The sequence below is a fragment of the Grampus griseus genome (genome assembly GCF_964374135.1).
Source record: "Grampus griseus genome assembly, chromosome: 14".
Classification (NCBI taxonomy): Eukaryota; Metazoa; Chordata; class Mammalia; order Artiodactyla; family Delphinidae; genus Grampus; species Grampus griseus.
In genome coordinates this window covers 4,247,710-4,266,423 of record NC_139008.1, presented here as the reverse complement: position 1 = coordinate 4,266,423, position 18,714 = coordinate 4,247,710, and the positions used below count along the sequence as shown (strand labels likewise).

Genomic DNA, 18,714 nt, shown 5'->3' with positions numbered 1-18,714 from the left:
CCAGGGTTTTATTTCCTTCTCACTCACTGTGTACTGTCCACACTGGCTTTGGGGTCTAGGAAGGAAATTTTGACACAGGCTACCACACGGATGACACTTGAAGACATTATACTAAGTGGATAGGCCAGATACAAATGGACAAATGTTACATGAATCCACTTCGGTGACAGCCCCAGAGAGGTCAAATTCGTGGAGACAGAAAGTGGAAGGGTGGGTGTCAGGGGCTGGGGGGGGGATGGGGAGTCAGTGTTTACTGGGGACAGAGTTTCAGTTTGACAGCATGAAAACATTCTGGAGACGGACAGTCGGGATGGTTGCACAACAATGAGAATTCTTTATTTTTTTTCTTAAGAGTTTTGTTTTACTTATTTTTGGCTGCGTTGGGTCTTCTTTGCTGTGTGCAGGCTTTCTGTAGTTGCAGCGAGGGGAGGCTACTCTTCGCTGCGGTGCACGGGCTTCTCATTGCGGTGGCTTCTCTTTACGGCGGAACACGGGCTCTAGGCGCACGGGCTCAGTAGTTGTGGCTCGCGGACTGAGGAGTTATGGCTTGCGGGCTCAGTACTGGTGGCGCACGGGCTAAGGTGCTCCGCGGCATGTGGGATCTTCCCGGACCAGGGCTCGAACCCGTGTCCTCTGCATCGGCAGGCGGATTCTTGACCACTGTGCCACCAGGGAAACCCAACAATGTGAATTCTTCATGTCACTCAACTGTACCCTTAAAATGGGCAAATTTCATGTGATGCAAATTTTCTCACAATAAAAAGAGAGCAAAGGGAGGAGGGAGGGAGGGAGGGAGGGAGGCAGGGAGGGAGGAAGGTAGAGCAAGACGCAGACCCCCAGGCGAGGAGTGGAAGCATGAGTTGGGAAGTTCAGAAGAAGCTTCTAGTGATACTGCACGATCCCGAGTTGGCTATTTTCTTCTCTGCATCTCGGCTGCCGTGTACTTCCTCCCCTCATAGAAAAATAACCTGTCTTGAACTGGAGATTTTCCCATTTAGGCTTTTCTACATGTGACATTTTTATTCAGGTAGTGAAATCTCTGGGACAACAGTGATACTACATTCTCAAAATTCTGATAAGTAGACGAGAACTTCTTAATTGGAATCGAGGGGCAGGCTTTGGACAACCCATGGACTTTGTGAAATCCAAAGGTGCCCTTTGTGTGTGTCTGTCTGTCTGTCTGTAGACACCCGTTGAAGGGTGCGTGAGCACGTGTAGTTCTGTATGATTTTAGCTTCTCAAAATGCCTCTTGGACTCAAAGGTGCCTGAGGGTAGCGGACGTGTGCTCCCCCACTACAGAATTCTGAACACAGTGCCAGTAAACACTGAGCAGAAGAGCTTTGCAGAATTCCATGTTTTAACGTAACTTTTTAATCCAGTGAGTCAATGTACCTGGGATATCTTTTTACATACTTATCTCACTCTTATAAGGCCGAACCGTTGCTGCTTCCCCTAAGTCTCCTTGTCCCTCTCCCCACTCTCCCACCAGCCCGTGGAAAAGGAATGGGAGGGAGGGGGAGAGTCACGCAGGGAGAGGACAGCGCACCTGCTGGGAAGCGGTAAAGCGGGGTCTGGACACCTTGAGGGGGGTTTTGGAGGACGGGCAGAGGTTGGGTCAGTGGCAGGAGATACCATTTACCCCTGATCTCTGGGACAAGTGCACACATAGGTTTGACAGTTACTTGTGATTCCCTTCAAACTGCTTGCCAGGTTGGAATGACGGATGATGACATCAGAGGCTTCCGACCTTCCTGATTGGAAGGACCAGACTCCGTGGTGCTCGGCAACAGTAGTAGACAATAGCATCTCGCCAGAGCTTCTCTCCACTGCCAGTTGCCCCGCAGCTTGGAGAAGGGACGACCACTCGTGTTTAGCCCAAGTCCAGAACAAGAGTTGGGACAAAGCAGAGTCTAGGCTTCGAGGAAGGGAAGAGTTTGGGAGACATCATGAACAATCGTCCACCGAGTTCCCAGGCTGAGGACGAGACCTGCCAGCCCAGCTCCTCAGGGTACCCCCTGGAGGTGACTGTCTATGAAGAAATCCCAGGACCGTCAGGTGAAGGAGCTGGCACGAGAAGGAATTGCAGAGGCTTGACCGGTAAGGAGGAATGGGTACAGAGGTCGGGAAAGAGCCCCTGCGAAAGGTGCCTATGAAAGAAAGGAGACATTCGGAAAGCCAGGGATTGAGGGAGGAGAGCACAGGAGCTGGGGACACGGAACACCTGGGGAGCAAGAAAGAGTTTAGGAGACGAGATCCAAGGATGAGAGGAGGGAAGAGAGGAAACAAGGGGAGGGTTCTTTTTTTTTTTTTTCCTGGTGGGAGAAATAATCTACCATGAGAAAGAGTTTCGAGGACAGGAAGCTGGAAAAATGACAAAAGGAGTCAGGGGAGGGATCAGTAGATATGGACAGAGAAAGATGGAAAGATGACTTGGGGCAAGGTCAGCGGTCTGTGAGACTGGAAAGCACGGGGGTGCTTCAGGGGGGAGGCAGAGTCGGGGTGGGGTTGGGTGGTCACCAGTGGCTGAATTCCCAAGACGAGGGCGTCATACTGTAGTCTCTTCTCCTTCGTCAGGCCCCTGGGCCGGCTGCACCTCCCCGCCTCAGCGCCCCGGCGGTAAGAGGAAGAGGTCAGTGGCGTTCAGAGCGGAGGTGGAGGGCGACCCGGCCGCTGAGGCCCAGGACACCTGGGTCGTGGAGTGGCTGATTGGGCTCAAGATGAAGCTGAAGCGACAGCGGGTGTCTTCAGTGCTGCCTGAGCACCACGAGGTCTTCAACAGGATGCTCGGTAACGATGAAGGGGCATCACTCCCTGTCACTCGGCCCCCCTAGAACGGGAGTCACCCCCTTTCCTCCCACAGTGAATGGTCTTCAATCCCCTCTTCCCGTCAGCTTCACCCTGGGCCACAACTTGGCATTTCCCCGGGGGGGGGGGCGCGGTTCTCCCTCTTGGCTCTGCAATGCTCCCACGACAGCCCTGTTCCCACTGGCAACATCTGCCCTCTTTTCACAGAGGATCCCGTCGTTAAGAAATTCCTTGCCTGGGACAAAAGGCTGGAAGTATCTGACAAGGTAAACCACCCGCTGAGATGGATTCCAGCTCCAGCGCCTGTCCTGGGTGGGCGCACGGGGTGCTTCCTACACCCACGTTTCCACTCCCCTCCCAACCTGATGCCTTGTCAACACTTCCCTCCAGGGGCCTCGAGGGCCCCTCTGGGATCTGAGCCCCACGTGTGCCCCTTTGGTGGCTGCTGCCGAAGTCCCCTCTCCTCTCAGCTCCTGGGGACTCGCCTCGGCTCCGGTTCATCAAACACAATCCAGTGCCAGTGGCCCTAAGTCCACGCCCTCAAACCCACAGCCTCCCATCCTAGGAGCGTCGCCAACTCTGACCTTCTGGCCTCCTCCCTTCCCCAAATAATCAGGCTCACCCAACACGGGGGGTCTCCTCTCCAAGTGGCACCACCCATCCTCGTCCCCTGCTCCCTTCTCCCTCCCACTCTTTCTCCTCTTCCAGGAGGTGACCTCTCTCCTACGTTCTTTCCCTCTTTCCATCAGTATCTCCTGTCGATGGTGATAGCTTATTTTAGCCGGGCCGGGCTCTTCTCCTGGCAATTCCAGAGAATCCATTTCTTCATAGCTCTGTGAGTACCTTGCTCCATCCCCGCCATCAATATTCAACACCCTGGGAGGGTGGAGAGAGACGGGGGGCTCTGACCTTTCATCTATTTTTTAAAACCCCTTTGTACTGTTTACTCTGGTGTGAAAATGACAGGATTACGGTACAGTGGTTTCTTTTTCAAACAATGTTATGTTTTTTATACCATTCGTTGTCAAAACAAACTACCCTAATGTCAATTAAAACACTGAACGAAACAAAGCAAAACACAAAACCTTCCTAAGAGGAGAGGAAGAAAGAACTGACACCATCCTGCCCCCGAGTAAACAGACTTGAGGCGTTTCCGGTTCTGATTTTCCAGTCTCGGGTCTTCCCACATCAGCACCAAGTGTGATTATCTTCCGTTTCTGCGTTCCCACGACAAATGCCACAATCGGGGGACCCTTATCACATAGCGCGGATCTGATGTAAAATGCTCCCCACTGACGTTTCTTCCAAGTCTCCCAAGCCAGTCGGCTCTATTTGCCTCAATATCCTCCCAAAACACAGGTCTGACCGCTTCACACAATTTCATTGGCTCATGCCGTGCCAAATCAAGGCCAGAGCTCTGGGCTGGAATTCAACTCTCTCTGCAATCTCCATCACACCGTCCTGACACTTTATTCCTGTGTTCCACCGTTCCTTCCAAATACCCTGCCCTCTAAGTTTCTATTGGGCTTTCTGTCCAGGTATCTTTCCCACACATTTATCTGAAGAAAATGACCCTATCCTTAAAGTGGGTTCAAACACCAAAACCTTCACGATGCCTGATCTCCCTAACTTCTGCATCCCGGAGCCACTGGAGTTAAAATCGTATTATACTGTGATGCTTTGCATTATAGTCATTTCTGATCTCCCCCCTTCCCCTTCCCCAGTCCCATCAGACTGGACACAATGTGGAAGGCAGGTCTTGTCAAAATGTCAATGCATTCCCAAAACGCTCAGCACAATTCTTTTCGTTTTGCAAATGTTCGTTATTGTGAGTCTTCGAGGTAATCAGTATTGCATTTGGCTCTGAGATTAAATGTTCATTCATTCATTCATTCATTCATCTAATGAAACCTTATAACGTACACCGTACATGCCGTGGAATATGAGGTGATGGGAACAGAGATTCACAAAAGGCTGTTGAATTCATGCATCAATATGAACCAAGCCCGAAATGTGTCATTTGGTAGGAGAGGGATGAATGCACAATCAGATCAGATCAGCTCCTGCCCTCAGGAACTGTACCTGTACCTACAACATAGGGAGAGAGGTGTGTCCACATAAAACAAGTTGAAGGGAACAGGGGGTTTGGATTTTGTCCTCATCCTCAAGGTGTGAGAGGCACCCTTCTGAAGGTCCTGCCTGGCAGTGCCTCCTTGACTACTGGGCGGCTCTCGGTGACGGTGACGGTGACACCGGGCAGGGCTGGGTGGGTCGTGTGAGGATGTTCAGCCTGCCTCTTTCCTGGGAAGCTGATCTCAAGCGGAGGCCCTTCCTGTCCTGATGACAGCGACCTGATGTCTTTCCCCAGCTATGTGGCCAGCGACATGGAAGAGGACAACCAGGCCCCCAAACAGGCCATCTTTTCGTTCCTCTATGGAAAGAACCGCTCCCAGCGTCCCTTGTTCCACAAACTGCGTTCCCAGTTCATCCGTTCCATGGGCTGGAAGACGAGGGTCACTCGGGAAGAGTGCGAGCAGGTGGGTGGGCTGTGGCGGTCTCAGGGAGGGGGAGGGCCGCAGAGGAGGGGGGGATCACGGGGAACTCGGTTTGGGACTTGGGGATGGACGAGAAAGAACCGGAGGCCGGGCAACGGGAGGCAGCGGCATCCTCATTGCCAGAGGCTGTTTTTCTTTCCAGATCCAGGCTTTTGATCCAGAGCTCTGGGTGTGGGGAAGAGATCGCGCCCTCTTGCCCCAGGGGCCCCAGGAGCACGCAGGCCTCAAGTCATCGGCCTGCGCAAAGGTAGGTCTGCGTGCGTGCGCAAAGGTGAGGGCGGAATGACGTGTTGTCTACTGAGGAAATCGGAGGAATCCCACTGCTGGACCCACATCACCTCTCACGCTGTGAAGGGGGCCAGCCGGGCACACAGCCACACGCCGACTCAGCGCCCAGCCACGGACTGACAGCCACACACAGACACCAGCACCGTGGGGCCCGTGGGCGCCAGACCTCGGGGAAACCAGTTTGTCCCAGACGCATGGGTCTCACTGAAGTCATTTCACCCAAAGCAACTGGGTCCAAATAACAGCTTTGACGAGATGGTGATTTTCTTCCATATACTGTGTTTCCAGTTTCTCTTTTTCATTCATTTTTGGCCTTACATCCCTCAGGGATGTGGGTTCTAGCATTTACCTACAACAAAGTAAATGTCTACACACAGGATATTACATACAACAGCCCACACGTTCAATAAGAGAAGATGAATTAGGACTGGCTTTATTTTCATCCAAATTTACTTTCAAATTGCTTATGGCCAGATGACCTGGGACTCTTTATTTCCCCTGACTCACCACTTCCGGACCAATGATTCCTCTTGGACAATTCACCTTTTCCCCCTCAAGTTGACGGTCAAGGGGGTTTATCACAACGAGTGAAGGTTAAGGAATGCCATCTTCAGCATGGCTTATTACAATTGACACATTAGAGTTCTAGATGTGGGCAGAGGACTGAGCAAACATTTGGTTTAAATCTTGCAAACTAGCTGTCTTAGTCCATTCGACCTGCCCTACCTACTACAGACTGCGTGGCTCATAAACAACACTCCACAGTCTCTTTTACAAGGCCAATAATCTCATTCATGAGGGCTCTACCCCATGACCTAATAACCTCCCAAACACCCCACCTCCTAATACCAGCACCTTAGCGGTTAAGATTTTAAGATTTCAACATAAGAATTTTGGGGGACACAAACATTCAGCCCGTAACACTAACCAAGTTGAGGACTGAGTATTATTTCAACATTAGGATCCAGGGACTTCCCTGGTGGCAGAGTGGTTAAGAATCCGCCTGCCAAGGCAGGGCACACGGGTTCGAGCCCTGGTCCGGGAAGACCCCACATGCCGCGGAGCAACTAAGCCCGTGCGCCACAACTACTGCACCTGAGCTCTAGAGCCCGCGAGCCACAACTACTGAGCCTGCAATCTAGAGCCCGCAAGCCACAACTACTCAGCCTGTGAGCCTAGAGCCCATGCTCCGCAACAAGAGAAGCCAACGTCATAAGAAGCAACGGAGAGTACTCCTCGCTCACCACAACTAGAGAGAGCCCACGCGCAGCAATGAAGACCCAATGCAGCCAAAAATAAAATAAAGGAAATAAGTAAATAAATGAAAAATTAATAACAAAATAGACATTAGGATGCAGGGTTAGCGTCAGGGTTAGGCATCCGGCATCAGGTCTCCTGGTCCACGATGCTGACTTGTCAGTCATGTCTATAGTGTGGTGCCAAGTTCAGAACTGAAGTGGTGCCAGAGGACCAAGGTGAGTTGAGACTAAAGCAGCATTTCTCCAAATGCCAGCTCCCTGCGCACAATCACCTGGGGTCTTCGCTGTAAAGCAGATTACTGGGCCTGACCTTAGGTGTATTCAGTAGTTTTTGGAGTCAGGGTCACCAGAGTCCAAGAATCACACTTGAAAACAATGAATGGCTCAGGACTGGGGTTCAGAATGGAGAATTTGAGATAAAACTGCAATCATAAAGGAGTCTCAATTCTGCTTAGAATGGACTAAGCATGTGAAAACCTTTATATCTGCACAGTTGCCACTTTGCAATCTGACATCCTCGCTCTTTCTCTTACTTCCAGATCACAGAGCCCAGGAGAGATGAGGATGTTCAACACGAGGGCACTCCAGACAGTGATGACAGCTGTGAGGAAGGAAAGGAGAAAGCCTCTTGTGCAGATAATCGCGAAGAACCCAGCACCTTCTAGAACAAGCTGAGAAGAGTCTTCATATCATACTCCTAGGAGCGGGGCATGCTTCTAGGAGTCTGTGGCAGGACAATAAGAAAACAGGGTTTTCTCAGATGCCATCCTTTTGGAAGTCACCACCCCAATTTTCAGATCATTTCATTCAAATCTCCCCTGAGGTCCCATTGGAGGTCCCATTTTTTATACACTTGTTTGCCCCAGTCTAGAAGCATTTGAAGGTGGAGTGTAGGGGCTCAGAATAGGAGAGAAAAAGTTTAAAATATATAATGAGAGCCATAGGGTCGTGACTGATGACTTAACTTTCACAGGCTTATTTTGAAAATGTCACCTGTAAAATTATTGTATTTTTATATTTATATATTTATTTTAAATAGTTTTAAATATTTATTTTGAAATAGTCTTCATTTTGAAACACCTTGTTCCTACAAACTTTTCTGATGAGTATTACAGCTGTTGTATATTTACACATATATACAATTTTACTCACATTTTCAAGAGAGATTTTTATTTGTATCTATTACATAATATACACTTTATATATTACATAATACTCCCATTCTACTTACAGCTAGGTGGGTATTTCCTCCCACATCTTGTGAGCATAAATTTTATTTTTTTAGTTCTCATTATTGAATTGTGGGAATTCAGTCGTAATTTTTTAACTTGTCTCAACATGTTTGTACGTTATTTTAGATTATTAAAGAGCACCGAGCAATGCAGCTTTTGGGAAATACAATAAAGATGAAAGTCTTCCCACAGTCATGATGTGTGTGGTCATTACCAGTCGGCTTCGCCTCTTTGCTGTCCAACGAGGTGTTGCTTAATGGTGTTGTGATTATCCAACCACATTTCTTAACTCTGAAAAATAATCCTGAATTATTTTTCATGCAGAGAAAACTACAGAAGATGAGGCACATCTTGCATCATTCAGGACTCCAATACTGAGAGACAAGTGTTGGGTACAAGGAAAGATAGCTTTATTGAGGAAGCCGGCAGTCCAGGGGAGATGGTGGGCTCATGTCCCAAAGAACCAACTCTCCCCTCCTGAGGTTTTGCTTGAGGACTATACAGGGACAAGAGCAAGGGGCTACATGTTGAAGAGAGGGTTACAGGGTGCGTGATCAGCTCACGGACATGCTTCTGATTGGTTGGTGGTGAGGTCACGGGGACCCAACATCATCAGCCTTCTGGTTCCAACTGGTCTGGGGTCTACGTGCTTGTGGGCAGCATGCAGTTAACTTCTTCCACCTGCTGGGGGTTTCAGTCTCTGCCAAGCAGTTCCAAGGACATGGCTCAGAATATTACCCGATAGCCCTTGAGGAGGAACTAAAGGTCCCTGACTGTGTTGAACGGCTAAAGTATGATTATTTTGTCTTTGCTGTTTTTCTGGCCACGCCACGCAGCTTGCAGGATCTTACTTCTCTGACCAGGGATCAAAAACAGGCCTCTACTAGTGGAAGAGCAGAGTCCTAACTCCTGAAATGCCAGGGAATTCTTGACAGTACACTTAAAAAAAAAACAAAAAAAAAAACAGACCAAAAGGAACACAGTTTTAAGGAAGCTTAACTTTCTCAGAAATGCAGAAATTTTGTTGTGCATTTATTTTCTTTTATTTTTAATACATTTTTCAATTTATTTATTTATTTTTGTCTGCGTTGGGTCTTTGTTGTTGCACGTGGGCTTTCTCTAGTTGGCGTGATCGGGGACGACTCTTCGTTGTGGTACATCAGCTTCTCAATACGGTGGCTTCTCTTGTTGCGGAGCACGGGCTCTAGGCACGTGGGTTCCAGTAGTTGTGGCTCGCGGCCTCTAGAGGTTTCTTTATTTTCTATTTTTTGCAAGTATTCATCAAATGTTTATGGCTTGAAGGAATGACAAATAATTTCTTTCAACGATCTTCACACTGCTTAAACTATGACGATATTTAGCGTCTCAAATTTCGTATGACCTTACTCTCTCCGTGCTCTAGTTTCTAAAAGCATGTGGGATCTTCCCGGACCAGGGCTCGAACCCGTGTGCCCTGCACTGGCAGGCGGATTCTTAACCACTGCACCGCCAGGGAAGTCCCTGTGCATTTATTTTCAAAACATAATAAGGCCGGATGAATTCAGAACTAGGGGCAGAAAGCTCTTCCAGTGAGACTCAGAAGCTCTGCTGTTTAGGCAGATTTAGAGAACAACTTTCCAACCACTTATTAAAGAGACCAACACTCCACTAGAAACAGTTATCATTTTACAGAGAGAAAACCAAACTCCCGCTTTGCATCAATATAACATTGGATACTCAGAGAACCAGAAGCTCTTTTCTGAAAACCTCTGGAATAAACATCAAAACTGAGCCGCCTTCAGCTCAGACAAATGAAATTCCCTTTCCACTCATCTCCTGCAACTTTCTATATTCACTGAGGTTGTGTCCTTCACTATCCTCTTTCTGGTGCTGGAACAATCAGTCATTTCACTTTAGGACCAAACTATTTTTGTTCCTGTTAATAAACAAAACTACATCTCATTATCTTGCATACAAAGTTGTACCTCTCGGGTGCTGGAACCAAGCAGGACCCTGCAGGGCCCTTCTATGTCCCCTGCCTCTTGTTTGTAAAACAGCTGCAGTCTCCCAGGCCTCCACTGAGTCACAAAAGAACAGGTTCAAGCAGTTAATGATTAGGACAACAGCACTCACAGAATCTCTGGTTCCTCCCGAAGGACATAAGTAACAGTGTCAGAGACACACTCTTAACTTGTTTTTCAGATACTAAAACCACTCCAAGAGGAGAAAGCTAACTGTATGATCACCAGACTGGAGCTATGACGTCAGCTGCTCCACCTTGAGCAGACCTGAACCAATGGCTTACACAATTCCAGGAACTGGCCTCAAGGAAATGGGAACAAACCAACACTGGAGTTGAAGATTAACTGTGCCTGAAACAATCAACATGACACCAACCACACCACTGCATGACCAACTTCAAGATGATGGTCAGAGATGACTGTGCTACTCTGCATGTAGCCCCCACCGGCACAGCCCAGAGACTTCCCGTCTTTTCCCTATCAACCCCTTTTCCCTCTAATTGGCAACTGGGAGATGGTTTTGGGGACACTAGTCCACCATCTTCCCAGGTTGCCAGCTTCCTGAATAAAGCATCTTTCTTCCTCCACCAACCTTTGTCTCTGGAACATTGACTTCTGAGCGATGAGCAGCTGAACCTGAGTTCTGTTCCAGCCGATAACATTACTATTGGTCAAGTCTCATTCATATTATATTAATGATAACTTTGAACCAAAGTTACTTCCATTTCACAAAGAAAACTAGCAGTGAATAATTGACAACTGCCCATCACACATCAGCATTTTAGGCTAGGAGAGCTCATGAACACACATAGCACAACTTTACATAGCCACAAACATCCCTTACACGACTTCTCCAAGTGGTAGAGACAAACACATTCATTAACACACCCACAGACACAGCCTCTAGGTAACAAATAAAAATATGCAGCAAGAGCACAGAACTTGAGATTATGCTTAGTAATCAATGTTTCGGGTTTCTGTCTTGCTTAGAAATGACCTCGGTATCCAACGATTATCCAGTAAGTAACACAATTTAATATCAGTTCAAGGCTTTACGTAAACTAAAGATCTTGGAATTTATCGACAAGCTAACACAGTACAAAACACAGTTACTGTTGAAAGAAAGTTTGTCGGAATAATAAGTAAATGCGGTTAAACACAAGTTTACATTTTTCACAGCCTTAAATATTAAGTAGAAGTAACGTTACCTTATTTGATGGGCACGCCTATATAAATTTAGGAAGAACACTCCCAAGTAGATTTTTTTAAATGTATGCCTAATACCGATAATTAAGATAGGAATAAATATTTATTAAACCAAAAATATTAAACTAGCTTCATTTGTCAAAGATTTACCTAAATTATGCAAACTTGAAGTCTTTCAATTTCTGAGTTGATTTTTGGCTGCACACAGAGGCTTGCTGGATCTTAGTTCCCTGACCAGGGACGGAACCCGGATCCTGGCAGTGAAAGCAACGAGTCCTACCACTGGACGGCCAGGGAATTCCCTGACTTGATTTCTACAAGAATACTTTTCTAGCACATTTAACATATGAGAAGTTCTAATTCCTTTCTCTCTGAGAATTTTAGGGATATATGATTTTTGTAAGCACATTTGTATCTTTGTAGGCCAATCAGGACAGAAAGCCTTCAATTTAAGATACTCTACAATGTACTTTAATAGATCCAGAAGTAGGAAAACATTACATACTCACACTGTCAGAGGTAAAGACCTCCTGAATTACAGACACACAGACATATAGAGAATGGAACTTCTACCTTCAGTTCTCAAGTCTTAGACATGAGTCAGGAATAAACACTCACCAGTCTAGATATTAAAGAGCAGTTCTCCTCCCATTGGGCAAGAGATTCTCAATTGATTTGAGCTTGTCCAAGTAGACAAACAGAAAAGACTAAGAAAAGACAAACAAACCAGATCCTCTGTTACCTCTCACCTAACTGAGATTAGTTCTGTAGAAACATAATCCCTTTGGAGAGACCATCAAAAGTCTTCAAACGACAGAGCCAAACTCAGAATCCCTGCTGCTCCAAATGGGGAACCACTCAGCTGTAATCTGAAAACAACGCAGAAACACAAAAGTAATACAAGGGGAAACTAAAGAAACAGAAAGTGCTCCAAGTTCAATGGCAGCTTGGGTTCACCCCTGGGAGAGGAGAAAAGACGTACCTGGGCTTCACTGGCTCATGAAACACACCACTTGTTGCTGGGCTTTTACAGATTTATTTATGTGTAATTGATATACAAAATCCAGCCCATGTTTAATTTGTATAACTTGATGAGTCTGGACATATGCACACACCTGTGATACCACCACCACCATCACGGTAAGATACTCTTCACTTCCAAAACATTCCTTCTATCCCTTTGCGTGTGTGTATGTGTGTTAGAAAGACTTAACACAGCACCAGGTACATGAAAAGGTGCTCAACGTCACTAATCATCCAGGAAATGCAAATCAAAATCATAGTGAGATATTACCTCACATCTGTTAGAATGCCTACAATTTTTTTTAAAAGATAAGAATTTTCAAGGTTGTAGAGAAATTGTAACCCTTGCATATTATAGGCAGGAGTGTAACATCGTGCAGGCACTGTGGAAAACAGTATGGAGTTTTCTCAAAATCTTTTTTGTAAAATTTCCGTATGTTCCAGCAATCCCACTTCTTGGTATACAGGCCCAGCTCAGAGACACTGCAGCTTCGGTTCCAGAACACTGCAATGAAGCGAATACCGCCATAAAGCGAGTCACACGAATTCTTTGTTGTACCCGTGCATGAAAAACTTATGTTTACACTATACTGTAGTCTGTTAAGTGTGCGATAGCCTTGTGTCTAAAAAACAATATGCATACCTTTATTGAAATATACTTTAGGGAAGAGAAATATAGATCAGCATAACAGGATAGAAAGCCCAGAAATAAACCCACGCACATATGGTCACCTTATATTCGATAAAGGAGGCAAGAATATACAATGGAGAAAAGACAGCCTCTTCAATAAGTGGGGCTGGGAAAACTGGACAGCTACCTGTGAAAGAATGAAATAAGAACACTACCTAACACCATAACACAAAAATAAACTCAAAATGGATTAAAGACCTAAATGTAAGGCCAGACACTATCAAACTCTTAGAGGAAAACATAGGCAGAACACTCTATGACATAAATCACAGCAAGATCCTTTTTGACCCACCTCTTAGAGAAATAGAAATAAAAACAAAAATAAACAAATGGGACTTAATGAAACTTAAAAGCTTTTTCACAGCAAAGGAAACCATAAACAAGACAAAAAACCCAACCCTCAGAACAGGAGAAAATATTTGTAAACGAAGCGACTGACAAAGGATTAATCTCCAAAATATACAAGTGGCTCATGCAGCTCAATATCAAAAAAAGCAAACAACTCAATCCAAAAATGGGCACAAGACCGAAATAGACATTTCTCCAAAGAAGATATAAGATTGCCAACAAACACATGAAAGGATGCTCAATGACACTAATCATTAGAGAAAGGCAAATCAAAACTACAGTGAGGTATCACCTCACAACGCTCAGCATGGCCATCATCAAAAAATCTACAAACAATAAATGCTGGAGAGGGTGTGGAGAAAAGGGAACCCTCGTGCACTGTTGCTGGGAGTGTACATTGATACAGCCTCTATGGAGAACAGTGTGGAGGCTCCTCAAGAAACTAAAAATAGGCCTTGCCTGGTGGCGCAGTGGTTAAGAATACACCTGCTAATGCAGGGGACACGGGTTCGAGCCTGGTCCGGGAAGATCCCACATGCCGTGGCGCAACTAAGCCCGTGCGCCACAACCACTGAGCCCGTACACCACAACTACTGAACCCACATGCCACAACTACTGAAGCCCACATGTCTAGAACCCACGCTCTGCAACAAGAGAAGCCACCACAATGAGAAACCCGCGCACTGCAACAGAGTAGCGCCAGCTCTCTGCAACTAGAGAAAGCCCGCCCACAGCAACGAAGACTCAACACGGCCAAAAATAATAAATAAATAAATATAAATAAATTTATTTTTTAAAAACAACTAAAAATAGAACTACCATATGATCCAGCAATCCCACTCCTGGGCATATACGCTGAGAAAACCATAATTCAAAAAGAGACACGTACCACAATGTTCACTGCAACACTATTTATAATAGGCAGGACATGGAAGCAACTTAAGTTTCCACTGACCGATGAATGGATAAAGAAGATGTGGCACATATATACAACGGAATATAACTCAGCCATAAAAAGAATGAAATTGAACTATTTGTAGTGAGGTGGATGGACCTAGAGTCTGTGAAACAGAGTGAAGTCAGTCAGAAAGACAAAAACAAATACCGTATGCTAACACATATTTATGGTACCTAAAGAAAAAATAAAAAAGTGGTTCTGATGAACCTAGTGGCAGGACAGGAATAAAGACGCAGAGAATGCACTTGAGGACACGGGGCGGGGGTGGGGGGGGCGCGGGGAAGGGTAAGCTGGGACAAAGTGAGAGAGTGGCATGGACATATATACACTACCAAATGTAAAACAGATAGCTAGTGGGAAGCAGCCGCATAGCACAGGGAGACCAGCTCAGTGCTTTGTGTCCACCTAGAGGGGTGGGCTAGGGAGGGTGTGAGGGAGACTCAAGATGGAGGGGATATGTGGATATATGTATACATATAGCTGATTCACTTTGTTATACAGCAGAAACTAACACAACATTGTAAAGCAAGTATACTCCAATAAAGATGTTAAAAAAAATACTTTAGGGACCTCCCTGGTGGTCCAGTGGTTAAGAATTAGCCTTCCAGGGCTTTCCTGGTGGCGCAGTAGTTGAGAGTCCGCCTGCCGATGCAGGGGACTCGGGTTCCTGCCACGGTCCGGGAGGATCCCACATGCCGGGGAGCGGCTGGGCCCGTGATCCATGGCCGCTGAGCGTGCGCGTCCCGAGCCTGTGCTCGGCGGCGGGAGAGGCCACAACAGTGAGCGGCCCGCGTGCCACAAAAGAAATAATAATAATAAAAAGAATTCGCCTTCCAATACAGAGGGTGCACCTTTGATCCCTGGTCAGGGAACTGAGATGCCACATGCTGTGCAGCACAGCCAAATAAATAAATAAATAAAAATACTTTATTGGTAAAAATCGCTAACCATCATCTGAGCCTTCGGTGAGTAGTAATCTTTTTGCTGATGGTAGGTTTGAAATAGTGTGAGAATTACTAACATATGACACAAAGACAAGAAGTGAGGAACTGCTGTTGGAAATACAGTGCCAATAGACTTGCTCAACAAAGAGTTGCCGCAAACCTTCAGTTTGTAAAAAACACAAGATCCGGGAAGCACAATAACTATAATATAATATAATGTAATATAATATAGCCTGTATATCCAAAGTAAATGAAATCAACATCTGGAAGAGATATATGCACCTCTATATTCATTACAGCATTATTCACAAGAGCCAAGATAGGAAAACAACGCAAATTTTATCAACAGACAAATGGATAAGGAAAATGTGGTATATACATATAACAGGATATTATTCACTTATTAGAAGGAAATCCTACCAGTTGTGACAACAGGAATATAACTGGAAGACATTATGGTAAGTGAAATAAGTCAGTCACAGAAGGACAAAATTGTGTGTTCCACTTATATGAGGTATCTAAAAAAGTTAAACATAAATTGTCAGGGGTAGGGGAGGAGAGGATGGGAATTGTTCAATGGGTATAAAGTTACAGTTACACAAGATGAATATGTTCTAGAGAACTGCTGTATGACTAAGTGTCTATAGTTAACGAGACACACTATTCTTTTCTTTTCAATTAAAAAATTTTAATTCAAGTGTAACTGACTTACAACACTTTGTTAGTTCCAGGTGCATAATATCAATATTTCTATATATTAGAAAATGATCACCATGATAAGTCTAGTTATGGTCTAGTTACCATCCATCACCATGGTCTAGTTACCATCGGTCACCATACAAAGTTATTATAATGTTATTCACTGTATTGCCCATGCTGTATATTTCATTCCCATGACTCATTTATTTTGTAACTGGTCATCTGTTTCTCTTAATCTCCCTCACCTATTTCACTCATCCACCTACGCCCCTCTGGCAACCACCTGTTTGTTCTCTGTATCTATGAGTCTGTTTCTGTTTAGTTACATTAGTTCTTTTGCCTTGTTTTTTAGATTCCACACACATATGAGATCATACGGTATTTGTCTTTCTCTGTCTGACTTATTGCACTTAGCATAATACCCTCTAGCTCCATCCATGTTGCCACAAATGGCAAGATTTCATTATTTTTTTTAATTTTTAAAATTTATTTATTTTATTTTTGGTTGCGTTGGGTCTTTGTTGCTGTATGTGGCCTTTTCTCTAGGTGCGGCGAGCGGGGGCTTCACTTCACTGCGCTGCGTGGGCTTCTCATTGCAGTGGCTTCTCTTGTTGCAGAGCATGGGCTCTAGGTGAGCGAGCTTCAGTAGTTGTGGTACGCAGGCTCAGTAGTTGTGGCTCACAGGCTCTAGAGCGCAGGCTCAATAGTTGTGGCACACGGGCTTAGTTGCTCCGTGGCATGTGGGATCTTCCTGGACCAGGGCTTGAACCCATGTCCCCTGTACTGGCAGGCGGATTCTTAACCAGTGAAACCCCAGCGAAGCCCCTCACTCTTTTTTTTTTTTTCGTGGCTAATAGTCCATTGTGGTGTGTATGTGTGTATATATATATATATATATATATATAAAATGCATCTTCTTTATCCATTCATCTATGGATGGACACATAGGTTGCTTCTATACACTGGCTATTATAAATAATGCTCAATGAACATAAGGGTGCATGTATCTTTTTGAACTAGTGTGTTTTTTTCTTCCAAAAAATACACGGAAGTGGAATTTCTGGATCCTTTTATAGTTTTACTTTAAAATTCTTGAGGAATGATGTGCACTACTCTTGACACAAAGTTTACCTGGTGCTGTTAGGTGAATCCATCCAGGATCTCTGTGAAGACCTCCCAAACTGTTAAAACATAAGGGTAGGGACTTCCCTGGTGGTCCAGTGGTAAAGAATCCCCTTACAATGCAGGAGACCTGGGTTCAATCCCTGGTCAGGGAACTAAGATCCCACGTGCCGCAGGGTAACTAAGCCCGCGTGCCACAACTACTGAGCTTTCACACTTCAACTAGAGCCCGAGTGCCGCAAGCTAGAGCTCACGTGCCCTGGAGCCCGTGCACCACAACTAAAGAGAGAAAACCAGCCCACCACAACTAGAGAGAAGCCCACGCACCACAAGTAGAGAGAAGCCCAAGCTCCACAACATAGAGCCCGCCTGCTGCAACTAAGACCTGACGCAGCCAAAGGTAAATAAAATAAATAAATAAATAATAAATCTTAAAAAGAAAATAAGGGTGAGATCATGACTCTCATACAGATATAAAAATGAGCACAGGCTAAGTATTTTATTTCATTCAAGAGGGAACCTGCAGCTGTTATAACCGGTTCAAAAGAGAATCTGAGAAACAGACACATTACAGATCAGGACTACTGAAATGAATATGTAAATAAAGAAATGAAGGTAAAATTGGATTCTTCCTGGGTAGGGGTTTGGCGAGTCAACTGAACTTCCTACCAAGTGGACAGAATTTCATGTTACCTACAACCTTCGAAGACGTGTAAAACAGCTCAAAGACAAGGAGAGGGCTGAAATCAACGCAGAGCGATGTCCTCCAAATAATGCTTAGTTGGCCATTGAAACACACAATTTTTTTTCCACACACATAATCCTCTTCAGGAAGTAAAGGTATGGGTAATTTTCTTCTTTCAATTCTGTATTTTATGATTTTTTCTACAGTTTTCACGAATTAAAAGTGGTTTGGAAAGCCTGTTTCTTTTTCCCTATGAGGGGGAGGAAGGTATCCTAGGCTAATACTCTATTATGTTAACGCTAAGTTCTATTCACTAATATTTTGATTAAATAGCTCACTATGATAGTAAGCTAACATGATAAACTCCTTTCCCTTATTTATCAGTTGTCTGTGGACACTTATTCTAAGACTTAAGCATTCAAGGTAAGGAAAAGATTAGCGCACCAGGACACAGGTAAGAGTCCTCGAGAAGCGGTGACATAACAGACGTTCCCTTAAAGTAAGGGGAAATTTGAGTCCCTGGTCCAGGCGGCCCAACTTCTCACCACAGCACCTCTTCACCGCCAGATGAGATGGAGATATTTAAGACGTTCCCTAACTTGACGGCGCGGAGACTTCTGGGAAATAGAGTTCTGGTATTTGTCTCGCTCTCCGGGGCGGGCCTTGGCAGGCGGACTTCCGGCGTCCTCCTGCGCTAGTGCGCCTCACCCTGTGTGCGTGTTCGCGCACGCGCACCGGCGCTGCGCCGCGCCGCTCTTGTTTCCTATTCGTGCCCAGGTCACCGCTTGCTTTCGTTCCCAGGCTGTGGCCTCCGGCGAGCGAGGATTCCGGGGCCTGAAGGGGTGGACGCCGTCTGGCCCGGCCGGCACCCAGAGGGCGCGGGCTGTGTGGGCGAGGG

The 18,714-nt window shown here is 45.7% G+C and overlaps 1 protein-coding gene across 1 annotated transcript; it reads left to right on the top strand.

The window, feature by feature from the left end:
* Nucleotides 1–1,947: 1,947 nt before the first annotated feature.
* Nucleotides 1,948–7,573, top strand: LOC309832229 (speedy protein E4-like; the record flags this gene model as incomplete). The annotated part of the gene is made up of 7 exons (XM_082669854.1): nt 1,948–2,056; nt 2,576–2,788; nt 3,014–3,072; nt 3,556–3,641; nt 5,175–5,343; nt 5,504–5,608; nt 7,448–7,573. The coding sequence occupies 7 exons, from the start codon at nt 1,948–1,950 to the stop codon at nt 7,571–7,573; spliced, it is 867 nt and encodes a 288-aa protein (XP_082525980.1).
* Between the last annotated feature and the right edge of the window lie 11,141 nt (nt 7,574–18,714).